General features: G+C 39.1%; 2 protein-coding genes across 2 annotated transcripts; both read left to right on the top strand.

Moving 5' to 3' along the window:
* Window positions 1-119: 119 nt before the first annotated feature.
* si:ch211-117n7.7 (Monoacylglycerol lipase ABHD12-like) lies at window positions 120-6,303 on the top strand. Its single transcript, XM_061040904.1, has 13 exons — window positions 120-361; window positions 2,660-2,775; window positions 2,868-2,973; window positions 3,121-3,240; window positions 3,370-3,400; window positions 3,505-3,550; window positions 3,865-3,994; window positions 4,747-4,784; window positions 4,871-4,950; window positions 5,077-5,159; window positions 5,279-5,357; window positions 5,480-5,601; window positions 5,698-6,303. The coding sequence occupies exons 1-13, from the start codon at window positions 270-272 to the stop codon at window positions 5,717-5,719; spliced, it is 1,065 nt and encodes a 354-aa protein (XP_060896887.1). The 5' UTR covers window positions 120-269; the 3' UTR covers window positions 5,720-6,303.
* A 1,618-nt stretch (window positions 6,304-7,921) lies between these two features.
* On the top strand, window positions 7,922-22,718 carry tm9sf3 (transmembrane 9 superfamily member 3). Its single transcript, XM_061040905.1, has 15 exons — window positions 7,922-8,104; window positions 9,094-9,289; window positions 9,420-9,542; window positions 13,329-13,489; window positions 13,635-13,712; window positions 15,231-15,362; window positions 15,456-15,622; window positions 15,949-16,043; window positions 16,163-16,293; window positions 18,164-18,303; window positions 19,084-19,152; window positions 19,231-19,377; window positions 19,548-19,631; window positions 19,719-19,795; window positions 21,106-22,718. Exons 1-15 carry the CDS (start codon window positions 8,012-8,014, stop codon window positions 21,171-21,173), a joined length of 1,761 nt encoding a protein of 586 aa, XP_060896888.1. The 5' UTR covers window positions 7,922-8,011; the 3' UTR covers window positions 21,174-22,718.
* The last annotated feature ends 189 nt before the right edge of the window (window positions 22,719-22,907 follow it).

Below are 22,907 nucleotides of genomic sequence, written 5' to 3' on the forward strand. Positions count from 1 at the left end.
AAAGATGACGATATATGTTTTTTTACAGTCTATGGGTGAGATATTTGTGCCCTGTGTTAAGGTGGCGTCATATAAATATTGAGCGTTGTGATAAACAATACGGTACGTAAAGCAGTGCTACCTTAAAAAACCTCTGGTTAATCAACCACCATCTCTGACTGTACTTTGGTCAAAGTTATATGCTTGTTACTTACTGTCGGACAACTGTTGGTCGTCTTACCTGTCGTTTAAAAACTATTTTAAAGAGTATTAGGTAAAACTGACGCTACATGATGAGGAAACGGGACGTTAAGCTGGATGATAAATCCTCCACAGCCAGAGACCAAAGGACTGCCAGAGTCCAGATGAAGGAAGGGAAACCGTGAGTTAGATAGCTTAGCTGTTAGCCCTGTAATATAACGTGTCTGTAATAAACTGTAATATTTACAGCCTACGGTCTTAACATCAGCATTGTTTGCCTTTGAGTCGAACTCTTATTGAGATTGTCCTCTGAGGGGGGAAGTCCGTTTCCACGGAAGTTAGCGTATTTCCTCTGACTTCCCGGTGTTTTTTTTTTTTTTTACTTCAGTGTACGATAAGCAAAAGTTTAATAGTTAAACATGAAAGTATAGGAGTGTCAAAATGAGCACTCAAGCCATTAGAATCAAATTAGAAAATCAGCCCACTTTCAATCAATCGATTAAACGTTTAGGTGCTTAGGATGTGATGGTACGTAATTTAAAACTAGTTTGAGGAATGTTTTACAGGAAAACAACAAAAGTGGAAAGAACACTTGAATGGGAAGACTGTACAATAAAAGAAGTGTTACATCACATAAGAGTTTTCAAATCATTTAAAAATATAAAAGCTTTTTAGGCATCTTTAGGAATAGATTTGAAAGTTAATAGAGAAGGAGAAGTGTTAACTGTGGACAAATGAGGTGATAGTGATGGCTGCTGAAATGAGGGACCCCCTATTATGTTTCCCTCTAGCAGCGTTAAGAAATCAGTCGTTGACCAAAAGGGCTCCTCTGGCTGATTAGATTGTTAATGGAGGGGGTGGGATGTGTTGCACATTAATCGGCTATAGTCTGAGTAGCATCCTCTTTGTCTGCTACTGCCTCGAGGATGTCAGGACTGACTGTGATGACAGCTTGCCTGCATGATTAGATCATTCAGTTCTTTGTGCCCACATTAATGTATCTATATTAATGCTGCGACCACACTCTGGCAGGACATGGAGCCGCTCTGTACATGCTAATGGGACCTACTTCTGCATATAGATCAGTTATGCCTCCATGGTGTTGTAGGTGTTTTATTTTTGCACCTCTCAGTGAAGTCACAGTCTCCTTAACTCTCCAATTCTGCATCTCATAGGGCTGTTTAATACATCTACTTTTAGACATTTTCATAAACAGGTCTTCCAAATAAACAGTCTCAATGCCACTGACCTTGGAGCTCACCTCACTATGACTCTAGGCTGTTGTTAACACAGCTATGATCCATGCATAGCCATTTTCACTTATGCACTCCTAAAAAATATCTAGATCATTTCAGGAGGACTGCTCCGGAGATTCTCCTGACCTGGCTGTTCACATATTCTCCTCACAGCGGGGGACTATCACTGTCAGACAGGAGGGGGGGGGGGGGGGTCTCCTGAGGTAAAAAACAACGCGGAAGTAGCAGATGAAGCAACAGAGTCCACTATACAGGGCTATAATGGGAGTATTCGCCTTTATATCAATGCTTATGTGTAGTACAACAGAATCACACTATCAACAAAAGAGCAGAGAACAACATACTGGCAAATAGAAAACATTATGCAGCTGTTTAAGATGGTAGTGGTCGCGTGTATACACTCTATGCACCCTGCAGCAGTCACAGTATATAAACCTCACTTCCCCCTCCTATTGGCTCAAGGTAAATTCTCCGGAGAATATCCTGCAGTGTTCTAACATCAGCTCACTCTCACTTCCTTCAGAAAAAATACTAGGAGTCTGGCAGGAGAAACTCCAGGTGAAGTCAGAGCATAAAATGTGTGTCTTTGTGTTCACATATACAACTCAATATCCTGAGCTTTTCACGAGATTTCTGCAAGTGTGAAAGCCCTATTAAATACTTTACCGTAAAATACCTTCTTTTTGATACTGACACACTTGTTCTGTTTGGATATGTGTTGACTTAATGGCCTGATGTGATCTGGCTCCAAGTAAGTGATTTTAAATCTCAATTGATTTATAACTATTGTTATATGAATCAGAATCAGAATCAGGGTTTATTGCCAAGTACATTCACACGTACAAGGAATTTGACTTGTTGTATTGGTGCTTAACAATTAACAAGGAAATAAAACAGAACTAGCAACAACTTAAATAATACAGTATAAGAAGATATTACATTATATAAAATATAATTTAGAAATGTAAAATATAAAAAACATGTGGTGATGCAGTACAATTCTAATGTTTCTGCTGTATCCTGCTCCTAATCTCATTGGTTTTAAAGATCCTATTCAAAAAATATTTTAGTTTCCTAGGGATTACCTGGAGACTTTTTAAAAGCCAAAAGAGAGTCGGCAGCTTTGACTGACACACAATTTTTATTTTTACATTGGTTAAAAAGTACAATTAATGTATCTTCTGGGCATTTAACTGCTATTCTTACCCTCTGTGTGTTCTCAGGTTCCAGAGGTGGCTGAAAAGAGGCTTATTGTCCATCTTTGTTATCTTAATCTTAATGCCTTTCTTGCTGACAAAACTCCCAGAATTACTCCAGCACCTTGTTTACACTCACAGAAGTAAGTGAAGTTCCTTTGTGCCTCTTAGAAGTTCTCTAAATCATCACAGTGATAACCAAAGAGGGCCCGCTTCTTTTCCTTTCCTGTTGCAGTCAGGGTGCCATTTTTTGTTGACCTCAGCCAACCTGCAGACTTCTCTCTTAATCACACCGTCAACATGTACTTAACATCAGAGGAAGGGATCTTCTTTGGAGTATGGTGAGCACAACCCACTCTAAACTTTGTTTGCTCCTATAGCATTGATGTGAAAAGGCTAAGACTTGTTTTATTATCCAATTATTAGTTGCGTTTCTAAGTATCATATTGTGTATTGTAGTATTAGTGTCTTGTTTTGAACTTTTCAAGGCACACAGTCCCAGAGAGTCTGTGGAAAGAGGCACAAGGGAAGGATTTGGCATGGTACCAGAACAGTTTAGGTGATGAAAGTCCAGTTTTCATCTATCTACATGGGAACACAGGCACAAGGTATGATAAATTATGCATTGGTATTATAGTTTCCTCGAGAAGAAGCTGAGAGTAAAAATGCCCCCTAGCTAGACGTATTTGTCATTTTGTTTTGGAGAACACCAATGTTATTTCTGAATCATTCCATAGGGCAGCACCTCATCGGGTGGGAGTGGCAAAAGTGAGTGATCACGAACACAAACATATCAATCTTTTGGAGGTCTAATAAAGGTATGAATGTCTTCAAAGCCATTCTGATGACAAATAAGCGTTATGTGTCGACAGATGTTGAGTGCACTCAATTACCATGTGCTGGTGCCTGAATACAGAGGTGGGAACAAATGAACATTTATTACTCTCCTTGTTTACATATTTTCCAACCCTATGCTTCTATGCCTTCTCATTGACAGTATGACATAACATTTTAGATTGATATATCATTTGAAGCCATATGATTACTGTAGAGAAATGCAGGTGTGCTTGATGACTTATTTGTTGTAAGGGTGTAAAAAGTCAGTTTAGTTCAATTAAAGGTCAGCATCTAGTACAGGATTTGCTGTTCAGTTGCTGCCCCCTGGTTGCAGAATAGAGTATTTATAATCTTTCAGTGAAGTGTGCAGTGGTTGATGTGAGAAACTCTGGCAGGATTTGGAGATTCCACTGGAGAGCCAGTAGAAGCCGATCTAACCACAGATGCCCTCTACTTTTACAACTGGGTGAAAGCCCGCAGTGGAAAGAGCCTGGTGGTCATCTGGGGTCACTCTCTTGGCACAGGGTTCGTAAAGAAACACCTCCAAGCTTCAGAAATTATTTAAAAATAGACTCAGGGCACTGTTGAAGTAACCTTTTTGTTGTTTTGAATTCACATTTTAAAACATGATCACTTTAATTACATTTGTTTCTGTGCCTTATTCATAGAACAGCAACCTTTAACAGTATACATAAGTGATGCTCAAATGACTGATATGATGATGTGAGGAGTTCCACAAAGAAACACAGCATGTATACAAAACCAGAAAAATGTATTTATATTACAGGGAGGCAGATTAAAAAACTGTCAACACAAGTCATGATAAATAATGCATTTTGCTAAAATAGTGAATCAAGATAGCTTTTGTCACACAATGAAGCCCCTCTTACTGTGGTTTTAGTGATTGATGAGGCATGTCCAGGATAGGGTCCTCAGTGTTAACCTGGTCCAGTCAGGTCCAGTTTGAGAAGATGACAGTGGCATGCTGACACTGTGGACACACCTCTCCATGTTTAATACAGTCATATCTAACAATAAGATCATTATTTAAAATACTTGTTGGTAAATAGTACTAACATCAACTATTCTTCACAGGTATTTGACCACTTCTAAATTGTTTAATCAAACTAATCTTACTTAAAAGATGTGTTACATTCAGAGTGATACTAGCGCACTGCTATAATAAGTCTGCACTTTTAAGGACGTGTTGAAAAAGAAACTCTTCTGTCCAATTATACACAAAGCAGAAAAAAATATGTTGATATCTTTCTGTGCAGAGTGACCACGAACACTGCTGCAAAACTGACTGAACAAGGTAAGTTATGGTACCAGTGATTTTGGAAAAACAATAGAGGGAATAATTCCATGATGTCATCATGATTAGTTTTTCTTCTTTTTCAGGTGTTGTTGTTGATGGTGTCATCCTGGAAGGTGCATTCAGTATGGCTCAACAGCAGATAAGAGATCATCCCTTTGCATGGGTAAAGCCATCCAACTTGCTACTTTGATATTTGGTTGTTTCCTATAATTGGCTGCTTTTTTATTGTTGTCCCCCATTGTATACATTGTACGTAACCTTTTAATGCATTATTTCCCTTCTTTTAAAGTATTACTGGAAAATTCCAGGTCTGGGCCTCTTTTTCCCAGAGCCATGGGCAGAAAACAAGTATGTGTTTCCTACGGAAGAAAAGTAAGTTTCAGTGAACTGCTGACATGCTATTGCAGTCTAATATCTAATTATTGCATAATATCAAACATTAATAAACTATTAAATGTGCAATCATACAATGTGAATCTGTTACTCTGCAGTTTGAAGAAAATGAGAAGCCCAATCCTGCTTCTCCACGCAGAGGATGATCACCTAGTTCCCATTCAGGTTGCTCAGCAGGTATGACCTACACAGGAAGCTTTTATCATCTAATACATTATAGACAGGGGACATGTGTAGCTATAACAAATGTAGTGTTTTTTTGTTAATCTAGAATGTATGTTTATTTTTGTATATCCCAGTTGTATGAAGTGGCAGTAAATGCCCAAAATAGCGATCGAGTCAAGCTGGTGCCGTTTGAAGGTTCTAAGGGGTACCTACACAACGGCTTATACAGAGACCCCCGTCTGCCTGACATCATAAAGTGAGAAAGCATTTCAATGAATTATGATTTTGAAAATCTGTGTTTTTTTAATTTTATGTCTACAACACATAATATCTCAACACTTCTCCTCTGCAGGAAGTTTGTGCAGTCGTTGTAATGTTGGAAAGAAGAAAACGACAGAGAAGATTGGCAAAATAATTCACAGAGCACAGATTTCATTGTATCACACACAACATGTTTTATCTTTAAAGCTGCATACTGAATATGTTAAATTAATGTGATTTACCTTCAGTATCTGATTTGTATTCCTTCAAAACGTTTATGTTGAACATGACTGTGTTTTATAAATGATTTTTCCCTTTCCCTGGACAATGAATTCTAAATAGTGGGAATAATGAGGGATAAAAAATTCCATGAAAACTGCAGTTTGGGTGAGAAAATTGTGTAGTAGGTGCCCTCTACTGGGCATTTTGTTTGCATCTGCAATTACAGTATGTATAAATAGATTTGTTGTTCAAGACTAAGAATCTCAATCTCATTGGCATATTTTATCTCATATCAGGAACACATTGTAATACATTTTAAAAAAAATAGAACCGCTGGGTAATTTCTGATCCAAGAACTCATAGAAATACATATTTTGAATATCAGAAATGTTTTTTTAAAGAATATCCAATTGTCAGGACAAGTTATTAGAATCTAAGGTATAATTGAAATAAATGTTATATCTGATTGTGACAATCAGCGGCTCATTGTGGGTCTGTTTTATACACTTTGTCAGTGATGGAAAGAGGATGTACCGTGCAACATTGACTTCTACAGTATGTGTTTCTAGTACATATAGCTACACTTAAAACTCTTATGGATTCCTGGAAATGTTATTAAACAGATTTAATTGTGAACATTTGGGACTTTGAACTTTGTAAAACGTTAATTAAAAGTGTGTTGGTTGGGAAAACATTGAAACCCCACTTTAGTTTGAAATGATCACAAAGACAACATGTCAAATGTTGAAACTGAGAAATAAGTCTTAAAAAAAAAATGTTTGCCCAATCTGGACTTTGGCAACAAAAGTCTAGAAAAGTTGTGAATTGCTAAACGAATAGAACATTTCAAAATTAATCAGGTTAACTGGCAACAAATAAGTAACATGATGTGGTAAAAAAAAAAGATCCCCCCAGAGAGGCTGGGTCTTTCTTAAGCAGAGATAGGAAGGGGTTCACCTCTGTAAAATACTTTACTGGCAAATAGTGCAACACCAAGAAGAATTGCAACAAATCTGGGGACTTCATTGTTCACAATAATTAATGTCATCAAAAGATTCAGAGAATCTGAAGACATTTCTGTGTGTAGGAGACAATGACATAAGCCAATATTGGGTTGTTTAGCTTTTGGGGCACTGAAAGGTCCCTGCATTAAGAACAGACTCAGTTCTGAAGTGGACATCACTGTATGGGCTCAGAAACTAAAACCGTTGCCTGTGAACACAGTTTATGGCTGCATTCACAAATGCTAGCTGAAACTCTAGCATGCAAAAAAGAAGCCATATATAAACCAGTGTGCTGCCACTTCTCCAGATCCAGGCTCATTGAAAATGGACTGAGGTAAAATGTAAACTGTCTTAAGGTCTGATGAGTCAAAATGTGTCGTTCTGTTTGGAAACCCTGGACTGGAAAGAGGAGAGGAACCATCAGGCTTTGTTATCAGTGCACAGTTCAAAAGACAGCATCCCTGATGGTACGGACAGGGGCGTGTCCAGAGGGGTGGCCAGGGGTAGCATGGACCCCCCTTGTAATCATATGGGCCACCTCAAAATTCAAAACTGTGATAGGTCTGTCAGAGGAGGCACTGATCAACTATTCAGGCTTCCATACTGTAATATTTATATAATTTTTAAGTAGGCTATTTTAAATGATTACAACCTTGTTTTATAGGCTGGTAGATAAATACCCAGATACATTCCCCGACTTGCATGAATTGTTACCGTCTTACAATGCTTCAAAGCATGGTCACAGATCTGTGAATGTATACGAAGTGAAATGAATAGATGTTGTTTGATTAACTTTAGGGCCATTATGTGGCCCCATCGGACTGTAAACAGCGTTTTATTGTGCTCTGGGATCACATTTCATGCAGCAGCGCTGTCAAAGATGAGGTGAAGCTCCGGTCTTGGCAGTCGGGTGACGTGGCTGAAGGTTGCGGACGATGCGTTGAAAGAGTTTGTTAATTCACCGTTTGATCAATCGTTGTCAACAGCTACTGGACACCGTGCACCACGTGACTCAGGCTAGCCAATCAGATGTTCACGCGATGAGTGCTCGTGAAGCGCTTACGCCATCTGCGTACGATAGCATCCCTAAAACTGCCTCTGTCATACAACCAGGAAGAAGGTGGGATAGCCATACAAAGCTAACATCCCAGGTCTTTCTGCATACTTTCTCTGGAAATAATGGGATCTTTCAGGTGGAAGGTGGCAGCGGCGGCCTTTCTCGCTATAGTAGGCTCTTCATTACGTGTCGTAGCAGATGAACATGAACATACGGTAAGAAAACGTTTGGAGAGGCCGATTGAAAAAAGAGAGCCTTGAAAATAATGGACGTTTGTGTGCTCTGTGTAACCTGCTAGCTTTAGCTCTAGCTACGATGTCCAGTTGTATGCAAGATTAGAGAAATACATACTCGGCAGATAGCATGGCATGACCTTCTGCGTTGTTGAATTACTCTTGATACTCTACCAAACTGACGGGCTATTCAGTTAAGTAGCTAACTTGTTACAACTTATCGGCCTAAGTGCTTACGGCTAACCCATGCTAGCCCATTAGCACGTCTTCCACAGTCTTCTCATTTCCTGGACTATTGGCCAAAACTACACTTTCGTTAAACCAGCTAGCGTTGGTTTCCCCCCCAGAAAAATCAAAACTGCGTGCATAATGAACGTGTGAAGTTGTTTTTTTAGTCTCAAGGCAATCCTTCCGATCACGATTTCCTCCTGTGTAAAATAACAACGTTATGCAGAAACACCGGTTAAACGTCAGGGCCTTCTGATATCTCTTATATATTAACATCCATCAGTCCACATCACAACTATCTGAATAATTAATAATATGTATGATAATTAATATTTTACATCATACGACAGTCTTGTGTGTAGGGTGTTAACTTAATGGACTAGTTCACATTAACTTTTGTTTTACTGAAAAGGCAAACATAGTTAATGCACACCAATTCTTGAGGTGTTAGGGTGATGTTTGCATGAATTTGAATATAGTACCGGTCTTCATTTTCTAGTGAAATAAGATGTCACCACAGCCTCAAAGTTGTTATCATCTTTTACACTCAAAGTTTCTCATCAGATGTACATGTTGCTTCTTACAACTTCCGTTTCAATGTTTATAATTGAAATATATTTGAAACTCACTGACATTTCTTCTTGTAGAGTAACATATACAGAGAGTATCAAACCAGAGGGACTAGTAAAACTGGTGTTGCATTCCTTGGTTTCACAACAAGAATCCCTGTTTTTCCCTTGCAGTACACGGATAAAGAGGAGGTAGTTTTATGGATGAACACAGTGGGGCCTTACCACAACAGACAGGAGACATACAAGTACTTCTCCTTGCCCTTCTGCGCGGGTTCAAAGAAGACCATCAGTCATTACCATGAAACACTTGGAGAAGCTCTGCAAGGAGTGGAGCTTGAATTTAGCGGCCTAGACATCAAGTTCAAAGGTATTGTACTAACTTTCATCTCTTCAGCAATACTGTTGCACTTGTCTCTTTATCTCTGGGTTTATTATTTCTTTACTTGTCCTTTTCCTTTATCCAACAAAAAATGTGTGTTTTTAAATTATTCCTGTAGACGAAGTGATGCAGACGACATACTGTGAGATTGACCTGGATAAAGCCAAACGGGATGCCTTCGTCTATGCCATCAAGAATCACTACTGGTACCAAATGTACATAGACGACCTGCCCATCTGGGGTAAGTGATAATCAAGACCTCTAAAAGTTGAACAGCTTCTTATTCATTGGTGGGACTGTACATCTATCCAGGGTCAATCTACTCAGAGTGATACAGACGCCCCAAGATGTTACCCTCTCAAGTCAGTATGCTTGGTGATTCATACAATGTAGCACACAGATTCTGAGCAATAGTTTAGTGTTGTGGTTGATTACCAGCTGTCTTCTGCTTCTGTCATCTCACCTTAAAGGAACTTTTAGAATGGATAGTCTGAGGGTTAATCACTCTTAATGGTTAAGGACTGTACCTATATTGTTTAATCTTAAGGTTCTTATCATACGAGTATTCACCAATTCACAAACAACACATTCATCCACAAACAAGGTGCCATACAAGGCAGCTGATATATTCACACATATGAATGCAATGCCTTCTTGGGCATTTTGGGGTCAATTATCGTGTCCAACATCCTGACATGAAAACTAGAGGAGCCACAGATCACACCAGCCATATTCCAATGAGTGGACCATCCATGTTTGGGTGCATGGTTTTGTGGTAGAGAGCTGTATGTATTACTTAATGAAAATGGGTCAGATATAACTCTATTGCTTATATATTTAATCATATATATTTTATTGATATGAGTCTGACATGCCAAAGACAAAGTTGATCATTTCTTTTCTTGGTTTGTGCATTCACTTAGGCAAGAGAGACTTTAACACCATCCTGGACTATGATGTTAAGTCTTTTTAAGACTGTCACTCTAAAAAGTTGTCAGCGCTCTATGGCATACGTGTAATAGGTTTGTACAGCGTGGCCACTCCTACAGTACTGTTGCTCAAACATGAATGCTTTATTTGATTTGGAAGATGATGGGTGGGGCCCTGGCATTTACTCAAGACAATTGTACACAGTGCATGTTGCATACGCCAGAAGCAAATAAGTAAAAACTTTGACCCGATATCCGGTTTGTGGTTCTGCTAATATACTCAACGATGAAATGATTGGATGTGGTTATTCACAGAGTGTATGAAGCTCAGTAACAGCTGATTTGTAATTTATCTATCCACATAAGGTTAGCCTTGTTACCTTTCAGTTCAATTTGGTTTTCCAAGATTCTCTAGACACAACATAAAACAAACAAAATTAGACAAAGGGTTGTGATTGGCCAGGCTTAAATCTCTCTGTATGGGCATCTGTCTGAACCTGATAAAATATGAGTACAGTTGATCACCTCTGACCACACTTGTCCACTCGCCAGACTTAGAAAACCATAGCTGTTACAAAACAAGAAATCATGACATCACTTCCTGCTACATTATATGTTGCCATATGTGAACTAAAAAAAAAATCTGTAAAAAATAAATAAAAATGACATTGGTCAAATCCTGGATGTGAGGAGAACTAGGAGGATAAGAATGCAGCCGTCTGGAAGAAATCCCAAATGACTGTTTGACATTGAGCTCAACTCTACAGTCAGAAATTGTTTGTTGTAGCCAGCAAGGACACACTTTAATAGCAACTGAAGACATATCAGGTGTAAGAGATGAATACCAAAGATAATATTATACAAGTTAATGAGTGGTGTAGAATGTGCCCTTTACTTGGTATTTTCAATCAATCAATCAATCAATTTTTATTTGTATAGCGTCAACTCATAACAAGTGTTATCTCGAGACACTTTACAAGAAGCGGGTAAAATACCTTACTCATTGGTATGTTACAAAAAGCAGGTAAAAGACCTTACTCATTGTTATGTTACAAAAAGCAGGTAAAAGACCTTACTTATTGCTATGTTACAAAGATCCGGCCTATCCATCATGAGCACTTTAGCAAAGCAGCAAAAGTTACAGTGGTAAGAAAAAACTGCCTTATTAAAAGGCATCAGGACTTATTGTTCTGGCAGGCTGTCAACCTACGATCTTGAGGAGCCTAAGAGAGCTCAAGAGCTCCCAGGAAAGTAGGTGGTTAGTGACTGAGATTTATAGATAGATACATGCAGTAATATGATGTACTGTATATGCAGAGAGAGAGAGAGAGGAGCTCAGGGTGCCAGTTACCCCGGTAGTCTAAGCCTATAGCAACATAACTAAGAGCTGGTCTACACCAGCACCAGCCCTAACTATAAGATTTATCAAAAAGGAAAGTTTTAAGTCTATTCTTAAAAATACAGACTGTGTCTGCTTCCCGGACCCCGGCTGGAAGGCGGTTCCAGAGGAGAGGAGCCCGATAACTGAAGGCTTTACCCCCCATAGTACACTTAGAGACTGTAGGTACCACTAGTAGGCCTGCATTCTGGGACCATAATGTTCTCGAGGGACAGTACGGCACTAGTAGCTCCTGAAGATAAGATGGTGCCTGGCCATTTAGAGCTTTGTAAGTGAGAAGAAGGATCTTGAATTCTATTCTAGACTGTATAGGGAGCCAGTGCAGAGCAGCCAAGACAGGAGTAATGTGGTCCCTCTTCCTAGTTCTGGTCAGTACACGAGCTGCAGCGTTCTGGACCAGTTGAAGAGTCTTTAGAGATTTGCCAGAGCACCCTGACAAAAGAGAGTTACAATAATCCAGTCTGGAGGTAACAAATGCATGAACTAGTTTTTCTGCATCATTTTGCGACAGGATATTCCTGATCTTGGATATATTACGAAGGTGAAAATAGGCTGTTCTTGAAACTTGACTGATGTGAGAGCTAAAGGACATATCTTGATCAAAAAGAACTCCTAGATTCCTAACAGTGGTGCTAGATGCCAGGCTGATGTTACTAAGGACAGTCAAATCACTAGAAAAAGTCTCTCTGAGGTTTTTAGGGCCTAGCACAATAACTTCAGTCTTGTCTGAGTTAAGTAGCAAAAAAATTCTGGTCATCCAGGTCCTAACGTCCTTAAGGCACGTTTCTAGCTGACATAACTGACTGGTGCCATCGGGCTTCATTGATACATAAAGCTGAGTATCATCAGCATAACAATGAAACTGTATGAAGTGTTTCCTCATAATATTTCCCAGAGGAAGCTTATATAATGTAAAAAGAATTAGTCCAAGCACTGAACCTTGTGGGACTCCATGGCAAACTTTAGTGTGCACAGAGGACTCATCATTAACGTGTGTACAAACTGAGATCGGTCTGATAAGTAGGATTCAAACCAACTTAAAGCAGTCCCTGTAATTCCAAGCAAATGCTCCAGTCTGTACAACAGGATCCGATGGTCAATGGTGTCAAAAGCAGCACTAAGATCCAACAAGACGAGCACAGAGAGAAGTCCCCTGTCTGAGGCTAGAAGTAGATCGTTTGTAACTCTAACTAGTGCAGTCTCAGTGCTATGGTGGACTCTAAATCCTGACTGGAACTCCTCAAATAAACTGTTGTCATGGAGAAAGTCACACAGCTGATTAGCTACCACTTTCTCCAGGATCTTTGAGATAAAAGGAAGGTTGGATATAGGCCTGTAATTAGCCAGAGTTCCTGAGTCCAGAGTAGGCTTTTTAAGTAGAGGTTTGATTACCGCTACTTTAAATGTCTGTGGTACATAGCCTGCCAGTAAAGACATATTGATCATATCTAATATGGAGTTGCTAACTAAGGGAAAGACTTCCTTAAACAGCTTGGTTGGGATTGGGTCCAAAAGACAGGTTGACGGTTTCGACGCATAAAAAATGGAATATAGTCAGTTATATATATAGTAATCCTTAACTTATAATGTTATATAAGCAAAGGGCTTGGGATTCATGTCTGTTTGACCACTGCTATAAGAAACAGCCCTCCCATTTATATAATGTCTCTCCTTTTTTTTTTTTTTTTTTTTTTTAAAGGTATCGTTGGTGAGGCAGATGAAAATGGAGAAGATCATTACCTGTGGACGTACAAGAAGCTGGAGATCGGCTTCAATGGCAATAGAATTGTTGACGTAAATTTGACCAGTGAAGGAAAAGTCCGACTTGTGCCAAACACAAGGATTGCAATGTCTTATTCTGTGAGTACTGACTTCTTTATATAAATGAAGGCTTATTGGAAGTCTGTATTATTTGTTTATTAATCATCACATGAGGATGTGGTCATGTAAACATTTCAATTTAGTCTTAATAAAGGAATGTGGAAAACAAACTTTCCTACCACAGGTGAAATGGAAGAAGTCTGATGTGAAGTTTGAAGACAGATTTGACAAGTACCTTGATCCATCCTTCTTTCAACACAGGGTGAGTTGACTATAACGACCGTTTTTTTTTAGATTTTTATTACCTGTTGGAGGCGTGATATTTACGCTCCTGTTGCACCTTGCTGTGATGTGAAACTCACAGAAGAGAAATGGAGAGGCAAGCTGTTCCGCCTACGAGCAACCATAAGAGGTAGTAACAGAGTCGTCACAGGGGCGAGGCGGTGGTAATGTAAAGCGCTGGTGACGGCATAGCAGATGTGAAGCTCTTGCTGTTTGTTTACATGTCGTGCCTCTGGTGCTTCCACAATGACATAACACAATGAGAAATCACACAGTGGGACACTAATGTTAAGCCGCAGTGGATGCAATGTATGCAAGTACAAAGGAATAATGATGACGCAACTTGTGCCTAAAAAAAAACAAGATTGGTTTGTTGTATCAGAGCCTCATTGGATGGTGTGTACTATTTAATTGTCAAACGTGGTAACTTGAAGTCCTGCTGCCATAGTGGCAGGGTTTGAGCGAGGTTCTTTCTTAAAAAGGTGTTGCAGCTGTAAGACTGAGGGTGCGTTGGAATTGTCCCTCCTATCTCCTTTCACTATCCACTTTACCTTAACCCCGGGGAAAACATCATGAGGTTAAGAAAAGATGTTTGGAGAATTCATAAAGGACTTAGGGAAACGCGATCTCGTTGCTCTGACAATCCGACCACATTTCCACTAGGCGACGTCATTAAATGCGACGGGCCGGCGGAGGTTAATGACGTGGGTCTGCTGTGTTGAAACTACAATGTTCAGATAATGGACTACAGAAAACGCATCTAAAAAACTTTCCCCTGTGCCTTCTTACCGGTGAAATAATCCTAATTACCACGAGGTTGGGATTGAAATAAAAGAAATATAGACTACCAGACTACAAGTAAGAAAAGTGAAACCATCAGCTTCCTGTCCACTCAGAAATCAACATCAGAATAAATATGACTGTATGAAATTCATTGTTACATTTATTTAAGATATATAATGTTTTATACAAATGTACAACTGCACAAAGCATTCTGAAGTGAATGAAATATGTTGAATAAAACATCATCTGGATAAAAATGTCTCTTATCTTTTTATCCCTTTCATGATCTGTGTCACTTTACGATCATCGTTAATGTTCGTGAACAGTCGGATGCGCGACTCGCTTTAAATGTAAAGGAATTGTGGGGCGGCATATCTCATCTCCTTTCGTAAAGGATGGTCCAGTGTATCATAAGCTAAAGGAGGTTATAAAGGAAGCATTGACCCACCTTTCCTTAGCGTTTAGAGAATTTGAACGACTCTTATCATGGCCGCCACTTAAATGCTTCTGGGTCATTTCACTCAGTTAGGAACCTTCCTAAACAAAAATGACAATTTGAACGCACCCTGAGAGTCTTGTAGCCAACCACCCAGTGGTCTGTTGCCTGTAGAGTGAGACTGAGCTCACTTAATATACTTTGTGTTTGGAGGAATGCAGCTTCCAAACAAGGGAATGTATATTAAAGTAATTGTGTTTTTTTGTTTTGTTTTTTTAGATTCACTGGTTCTCCATCTTCAACTCCTTCATGATGGTAATTTTCTTGGTTGGTCTCGTGTCCATGATTCTTATGAGGACACTCAGAAAGGATTATGCCAGATATAGCAAAGAGGAGGAAATGGATGACATGGTGAGCTTTGAATACATTTCTCGAGAACTTCAAACTAGCTTTCTTTCCATGTCAAGGTTTTTCATTTTGCACTGTGTCACTTTGTACCATCAGGACAGAGACCTTGGAGATGAATACGGGTGGAAGCAGGTACATGGTGATGTATTTCGCCCGTCAAGCCACCCACTGATCTTCTCCTCACTCATCGGCTCCGGCTGCCAGATTTTCTCTGTCTCCTTAATCGTCATCATCGTCGCTATGGTTGAGGACTTGTACACAGAGTAAGTCACTGGCCTAGTTGTAACTTTTAGTCATAGATTTGGGGTTGGGTTCAGATACTAGGAATTAGTCTAATGTAAGTAAATCTGCTACTTTCCTTTTAACTGCTCATTCAATAAGGTAAACAGGTAATTGTGTTGCCCGTGTTATTCTTTGGTTGAATCTAGTGAAGTTCAGGCTCTGAGGTGAAATGTTGCTCCAAACATTTAATATTATGTCAGTTGAAGAAAATGCTTGATGAATGTTTCAATTACATGGGAACTAAAGACCAAACACAGAGGCAATAGTTAACTTTATAGCGCTCCAATCATATCAATTTTCTCTGCAGGAGAGGATCCATGTTGAGCACAGCCATTTTTGTGTATGCTGCTACCTCCCCTGTCAACGGCTACTTTGGGGGAAGTTTGTATGCAAAACAAGGAGGTAATAAAAAAGCCTTCATGCATGACACTCTCTGTTTTGTTATCTTAATATTTCTTCTAAAAAGCTTTAGTTTGTTGTTTTTTCTTCATGATGCTTTTTGATTTGTCCAACTAAAACAGGCAGAAGATGGATTAAGCAGATGTTTATTGGGGCCTTCCTGATCCCGGCCATGGTGTGCGGGACTGCGTTTTTTATCAACTTCATCGCTATCTACTACCACGCCTCCAGAGCCATCCCATTTGGCACCATGGTGGGTTCCACACAACAGCAAACCACAGAGCTAGGAAGAACATGCTCTGAATTTAACAGCTTGAGTTAATGTGTGTGGTTGTGCAGCAATATGTTCCAAGTGAAATAGAATTATCAGTTATGGAGCTTATAGAGGGCTGAATTGAATAAGGTAATGACGAAAGTATGCAGGCAAGGATTTGAACCGCATCTCGTGCAAGAGAAACATGTAGGCTTTGAAATTATCATTTGCCTCATCTTAAAATAACATAAAAAAAACAGAGCACATCATAACAAAAACATGATGCTGTCTATCCTAAATATATGCAGCTTTTCTATTTAAAATATATACATAAATATATATATATATCCACATTAAGTGCACACTTTTCCAAACCAGGCATTGATTTGAAATGACAAAAAACCTATCCAGGGGAACTCCCAAGTCTCTTAATTTGAATCAGATGCTTGTTGGCCCGACACAAAACTCAAATGGGTATGTGTGTCTCTTAACACATATATCAGTCCAACGTGTCAAATAGGAATCCTGAAATCTAACCAGGAAAAATGCATGTTCTAGTTGCATCACTCAAACTTGTCAATACAAACAAACACAACTGAGGCTGTACACATTTTGTCTGGCTAAACACACATGGTGATTTCTATAGACTATTTTCCTGTTTGTACACAGTGATGACGTGTTTTGTGGGTGGAGCCCAACTGGTGGTAAGAAGTTAGTCAGCGGTGTTGATTTAACTGGTGATATAACGGCTGAAGCAGCATTTAAGGACCTCTTATTACTATCAGAATAATTTTAAATATCTGGCTTCAGTGCCTTCAGATACATTAGCAATGCTGGGAAAGAGTTGTGGAGTCACAAATTACATTTAAAGAGACTTTGCAGATGCTTGTCCAAAACAATATAAATGGGGTTGAATCTTTACACATTTTTTAAAAGTAGAATGTAGTAATGTTTGATTAATGTTAACAGTTTATACACATATGGATTATACACAGGATTATTACAGGAAACTGACAATGTTGTTCACAAGGGGTCACCATCGTGTGCATTGAACAAGCATCTGCAAATAGGATGCAGGATGTTTAACATTATTATGATAGTAAACAAGGGTTCTCCAAAGCTGCTCCTGACAAACACCGCCTGGAGTAACACCAGTTCATTCAACACCAGTTAAACGGTGACCTCAGACTTCTTCATATACCTTGCAGTGAAACCCAGCGACTATACTGAAGATAAACTCAAGACGTACAAATCGCCTGACACATACAAATTTGTAATTTGCGGTCATGTCTAGGACATAGAAAACCAAGATTTGTCAGATGGGTTTTTGTGAATTGAAGGCTGAGGTACTGCCCAGCATGCAATAAGGACATAAAACACAGCCAGATGTCTGTTTTTCTTCAGATGTCTTCTTGATGACAGTATGATCTATCTATAGATATAGGGTTATGTTTTATTCGCTGTCCTCTTTAATTGAGGGTCTTCACACTGCTGTTCAGTGTTTCTATCGTTGTTTTCTACCACCACAATGCGCACTTAACTGCTGTGACGTTAATTGTGACATCTATTTTCAAATTGGTCTATCTGCCTGTATGTTTTGTTGAATATACACACCCCATAAATACGATTACCTCTACGTCAGGCTGATGAGCAGTGATGTTGTTTAAATCTGTGAATCAAGAAATCCAGCATATTTGAAAGTGATTCCAATGTTTCATCAGACTGTGTTGACCTATAAATAATTGCAATTCAATGGACAATTGAAATAAATGATGGGTGATCTAAACAAACCCTGTTAAAAAGGACCAGTGACGTTTGCTGTATTCACAGATTCAAAAAGCTGAATATATCTTCTGTTTGATTTCTGCAGGTCGCTGTCTGCTGTATCTGCTTTTTCGTCATTCTGCCGCTAAACCTTGTGGGAACAATTCTGGGCAGGAATCTGTCTGGCCAGCCGAACTTTCCATGCAGAGTGAACGCTGTGCCCCGACCAATTCCAGAGAAGAAATGGTAAGGGTGGCCATTTTAGACTCTGAGTATTGTAATTTACCTCACATACGAGGTGGGGACAGTCATTCTTTAGATACATGCCAACTGAACAAATATACAAACTGTTGTAATGTGTTCAACAAAGTAATAATGTATGTGGTCAATATATATTATTGCAATGTTTTTAATAATATCTTGTATTCATTCATTTAGTTTATAAAATGTCAGAAAAGGAGGTATAGCTGCCACATTGAACATTTAGGAATGGATTATGCAACCCAAAAATAATCAGAGAAAAACAATATGTTCCAGTTTACTGTTTGAATAGTCCTCATGGTACTTCTGTGCCACATTCAGCAGTATTTAAACATGATGGCATACAGTGTGTATCTGGGTGCAGAGAGGAGTGTATGGCTCTATGGATGGTTGATTAGCAGACATGAATGGCTCTTGGGCAGTGAGGAAGTATGAAATGAATCCTCATTTTTTTTTAGGGCCTGTGGTTAAGTGTTTTGCATCAGGTCTGGAGTAGATAATGGTATTGCTGTCTGCACAAGGGTAACAGAAATATCAAAGCATTAAACTGAGTGCATTCAAATTGACAACACTGTGCCATGCACTGTGGCCAGCTGCCAACAGGAAATGGCAGAAGAGACTTTAGGCCACAATGATACTTTGCTTGAATTTCCATTCTGTGTCTAGCTTTTCTGTTTGCTTTCTTGTTACATAATAGATCATGTGTCGTTGTCTGTGTGGGGAAGGCCTTTTGTATTCCTAAGTTTCTGTTATGTGATCTCTCAGGTTCATGGAGCCGGCTGTCATCGTCTGCCTTGGAGGAATCCTTCCATTTGGGTCCATTTTCATTGAAATGTAAGTCTACTGAGGAGGCTGTGTGTGTTGTAAAGGATATTCTCAGCAGGTGAGACGTTTTCTGTCCTCCTTTCTCAGGTACTTTATCTTCACATCCTTCTGGGCCTACAAAATCTACTACGTGTACGGCTTCATGATGCTTGTCTTGGTGATCCTGTGCATCGTGACCGTGTGTGTCACCATCGTGTGTACGTACTTCCTGCTCAACGCTGAGGACTACAGATGGTGAGTGTAGTCCTACTTTGCCATAGAGTGGCTCTGACGTTTTCTCGCCTACAGCTAAAGCAATGTCAAAGTGGTGGAAATCAATTGTTTTCAGCTTTTCAATGGATTTGCACATGAAAATACATTGAGAAATGAATCCTGCATAAGTCTAACTGTCTTTTGTTTTCTAGGCAATGGACAAGCTTCCTCTCCGCTGCATCCACTGCCGTCTATGTTTACATGTACTCCTTTTACTACTACTTTTTCAAAACTAAGTAAGTATTAAGCTTAATTTATTAAGAAAAATAAAACTGTGAAAGAGCACAGCCATTTCTCACATGATTGATCTCGTCATATTTCAGGATGTACGGGCTGTTCCAGACGTCCTTCTACTTTGGCTACATGGCCGTGTTCAGCACTGCCCTAGGAATCATGTGTGGTGAGTCCCGAATCGAGTTGAATGCTAAAGAACTGTATTGATCTAAAGTAACTTTTGATTTCTCTGAGGTACTGTCAGATTTTGGATTTTTAATTATCTTAAAGCGTGTAATTCTGAGTACAGTAGTTTGTTAGTTTGGCAAAATACAAAGACATTTCATACTTCCCTCCCTTGAGAATTAATGTTCTATTTAAGGGCAAGGGGGAACATATCTTTCATTCTACAGAAGCCCCAAGTGGACATACGTCCATACATGTACTCTGTTTACAGTGATAGGGAGTACATTTAGTTTCTTTTCTTGATGGATTAAACAGTTCAGCTTCAGCAGCTGATTTTACACATTTCAACAGATCTTCGACCTCTACGTATGTTACAGTACTGCACGGCTGAAACACACCGAGGGCGTTGACTTATATATCAGCTTTTCTTGGGTTAACAACACAATTATTCCCCATTATATATGTTAATTTCTGATGATGGTATATAGAAGTAACAGGTTAAATAAGTTGACATCTCAAGAAAACAACCCAAATTTAATTATCACAGGAAAACAGAGTTAAATCAAATGTCCACATACTGTGTGCGCCGTGGTCCATCAGCGCTGTGCACTACAGCGCCATTCACTGCCACTCCAGTTAACGCTCCTGTTTCCACAGTGAGCTCTGCCATCCGTCTCCAGAGCGTACCAGCAGTGCTATACGCTTTGCCCCATTTCAAATACACTGCAAGTCTATTTTACTCGGAGCTCACTGCAAGCACGCGTCAAGCTGAACAGGAAGTCAGGCAAGGAAACGCAGAGCGTCCGGTCAATTTCAAAATAAAACACTTTTATACAAACTCACAATCCTTTTTGCCATCATTTCTATCAGCACTAAACGAACAACAAAGCAGCATGTTGTTCACACGTTTTTCTCTTTATTTCCGCGTGATCTTGTAGTTCTGATGTTGTGTGTACAGCTGCTCATATCTGCGCTGAGGGACCACAGCGCACACAGACTGATGTGGAAATTGGCAGTTAGGGCTAACTTAGCTCTACTAAGTTCGGCTAAATTTTCTTCCTCAGCTGCAAGCCACTCATTCTTCTCTTTGTAAAGAGTACACCTTAAAATGTACCTTAAAGCACCTTTTTGGAGACTTCTCTAATCTTCACTAACTACTGTTCCTTCTGGGTTTTACAAATGTAAGACCTGATTGTCTGAAACCTTCACTGGTAATCATTTCCCCTGTGATGGATTTACATTCAAAGTAAAAGCAGCGTGTTATTTAAAGTGGCCTTGATAGGAAACTCACTGAAGACCTTTGTTTTCCAGGTGCTGTTGGATACATGGGAACAAGTGCCTTCGTGAGGAAGATCTACACAAATGTGAAAATTGACTAAGAAGCAAAGCGACAACAGAGGATAATTAAAAGATTTGCCTATGTATTTCATGAAAGACGGCGGGCACAAGTCATTCTTTATTACCTTTCTTTCTTGCGAAGAGATTGTGAGAATCTCACTTTGTACAAGTAGTTTTTTTTTTCCATTTTGTGAATGAATTTCAACGCCGCAACTCAAAGTGAACCAGAGCAAATCTGCAAACAAAAAGATATCAAACACAAGGTTCTGTTTTTATCGGTTGCTTTCAAACAAATGTTGAGGCAAATGTTTAAGGACGACATGGCTTCTCTTTTCCAACCCAGACCCCCCTGAGACCAGAGAACATAAATGTTTATTGATGGAATAGTGTAGCTCTCTTCAGTGAAGAGGTCTAAGTGTATTGAAAGCCTTTTGTTCTATTGTGTCAGAATGTTGGAGAGTTGGGTTTGTGCCCATGTTCTGATTTCTATTTTGTAATCTTGAAGTCACTTGAAATATTGTTATACATAGTATAGTAGTCAGTTCTGATTTACTTCCACCTCAAAGATGATCTAAACAGATTTGGTCACTCAATCATTCCCCCTTTTCAACGATTCAGAATCCCCTGTTACAGTAGCAATCCATCCAGTTGGTGAGAGATTTTAGTCCTGCTGTAGTTTACTGTACAGAGTAGAGCAGATGGACTGATCAACAGTTGAGGTACAGTAAGAAACCAAGTTTTAAATGGACGTTTGATGTGATCCCATTTCCTCGTTTGGTCGGGGTTTTCTTAATGTTTGGGTTTGAATGAAGTCTACTTGTAAAGATAATATATGGATTGGGGGGGAGTGTATATAACCATAATAATGTATCTCTAGATGTAGATCCCAAATGTATTTTCGTTGTACAGATTTACTACAGGGTGTTTTTTTAAATGATCCATTCAGTTTAAAAGAGGTTGTCTTTGTTTGGTGTTTGGGATGGGGCTGGTGGCGCTGTTACAACTTGCCTGAAATTGCATGAAGTTTTCACCAAACCATCTGCTCATGAAATTCCACTTCAGTCAGTGCTGTATGTTCTTTTTTTTCCTCTTCCTCTTACTCAAAATGTAAAAAGAAGGTACATTTTGATGAGCGGTAGGCCTGCTTTTGGGCTCTTTCTTCTTTTGATTTCATATTTTATTTAAAGCTTTAAAAGGCTCTACATTTCCTGGGAAAGCCATTACCTTCATGTTCTTTTGCCTAACCTAAAACATCATTTGTGAATGTCAGAAGGAATGAAGCAATTGCTTTGTTTCTGCAAACATACTGTACAAAGTGAAGTTTATGTACACTTAAAACTAGATGTTTTCATAATCACACAGTGGTGCAGTGTTTCAAATGCTTTTTTCCCCCCATTTTGTGTAAATACAGTATGTACCCTACTTGTTTGAAAAGTGGCAATGCCTTTTTATTTTCTAATTTCAAATTCTGCTCCCACTGAAGTTGATTTTGGCACCTCATCTTGTGTACCAATGTCTGACTACACATTTTGAACCTGCATATTAACTTGTTGTAAAAAGAAAAATAAACATGTTTATGTACAGGGGTTATTAAGTGTGGTTTTGATTTTGGGAGTTAATATTGGAGGGGTTTTGAATGTGTAGGTCCATGCATGAATTACAGTAGCTGTATTGGTATTAGTGCATGTTTATGCAGATTGTTGAAAAAAAACAGCCATGAATAAAACATACAAGTTTCAGATCATGAAGCCTAAACCTATAAAATATAGACCACT

Source organism: Labrus mixtus, chromosome 6 (genome assembly GCF_963584025.1).
Source record: "Labrus mixtus chromosome 6, fLabMix1.1, whole genome shotgun sequence".
Classification (NCBI taxonomy): domain Eukaryota; kingdom Metazoa; phylum Chordata; class Actinopteri; order Labriformes; family Labridae; genus Labrus; species Labrus mixtus.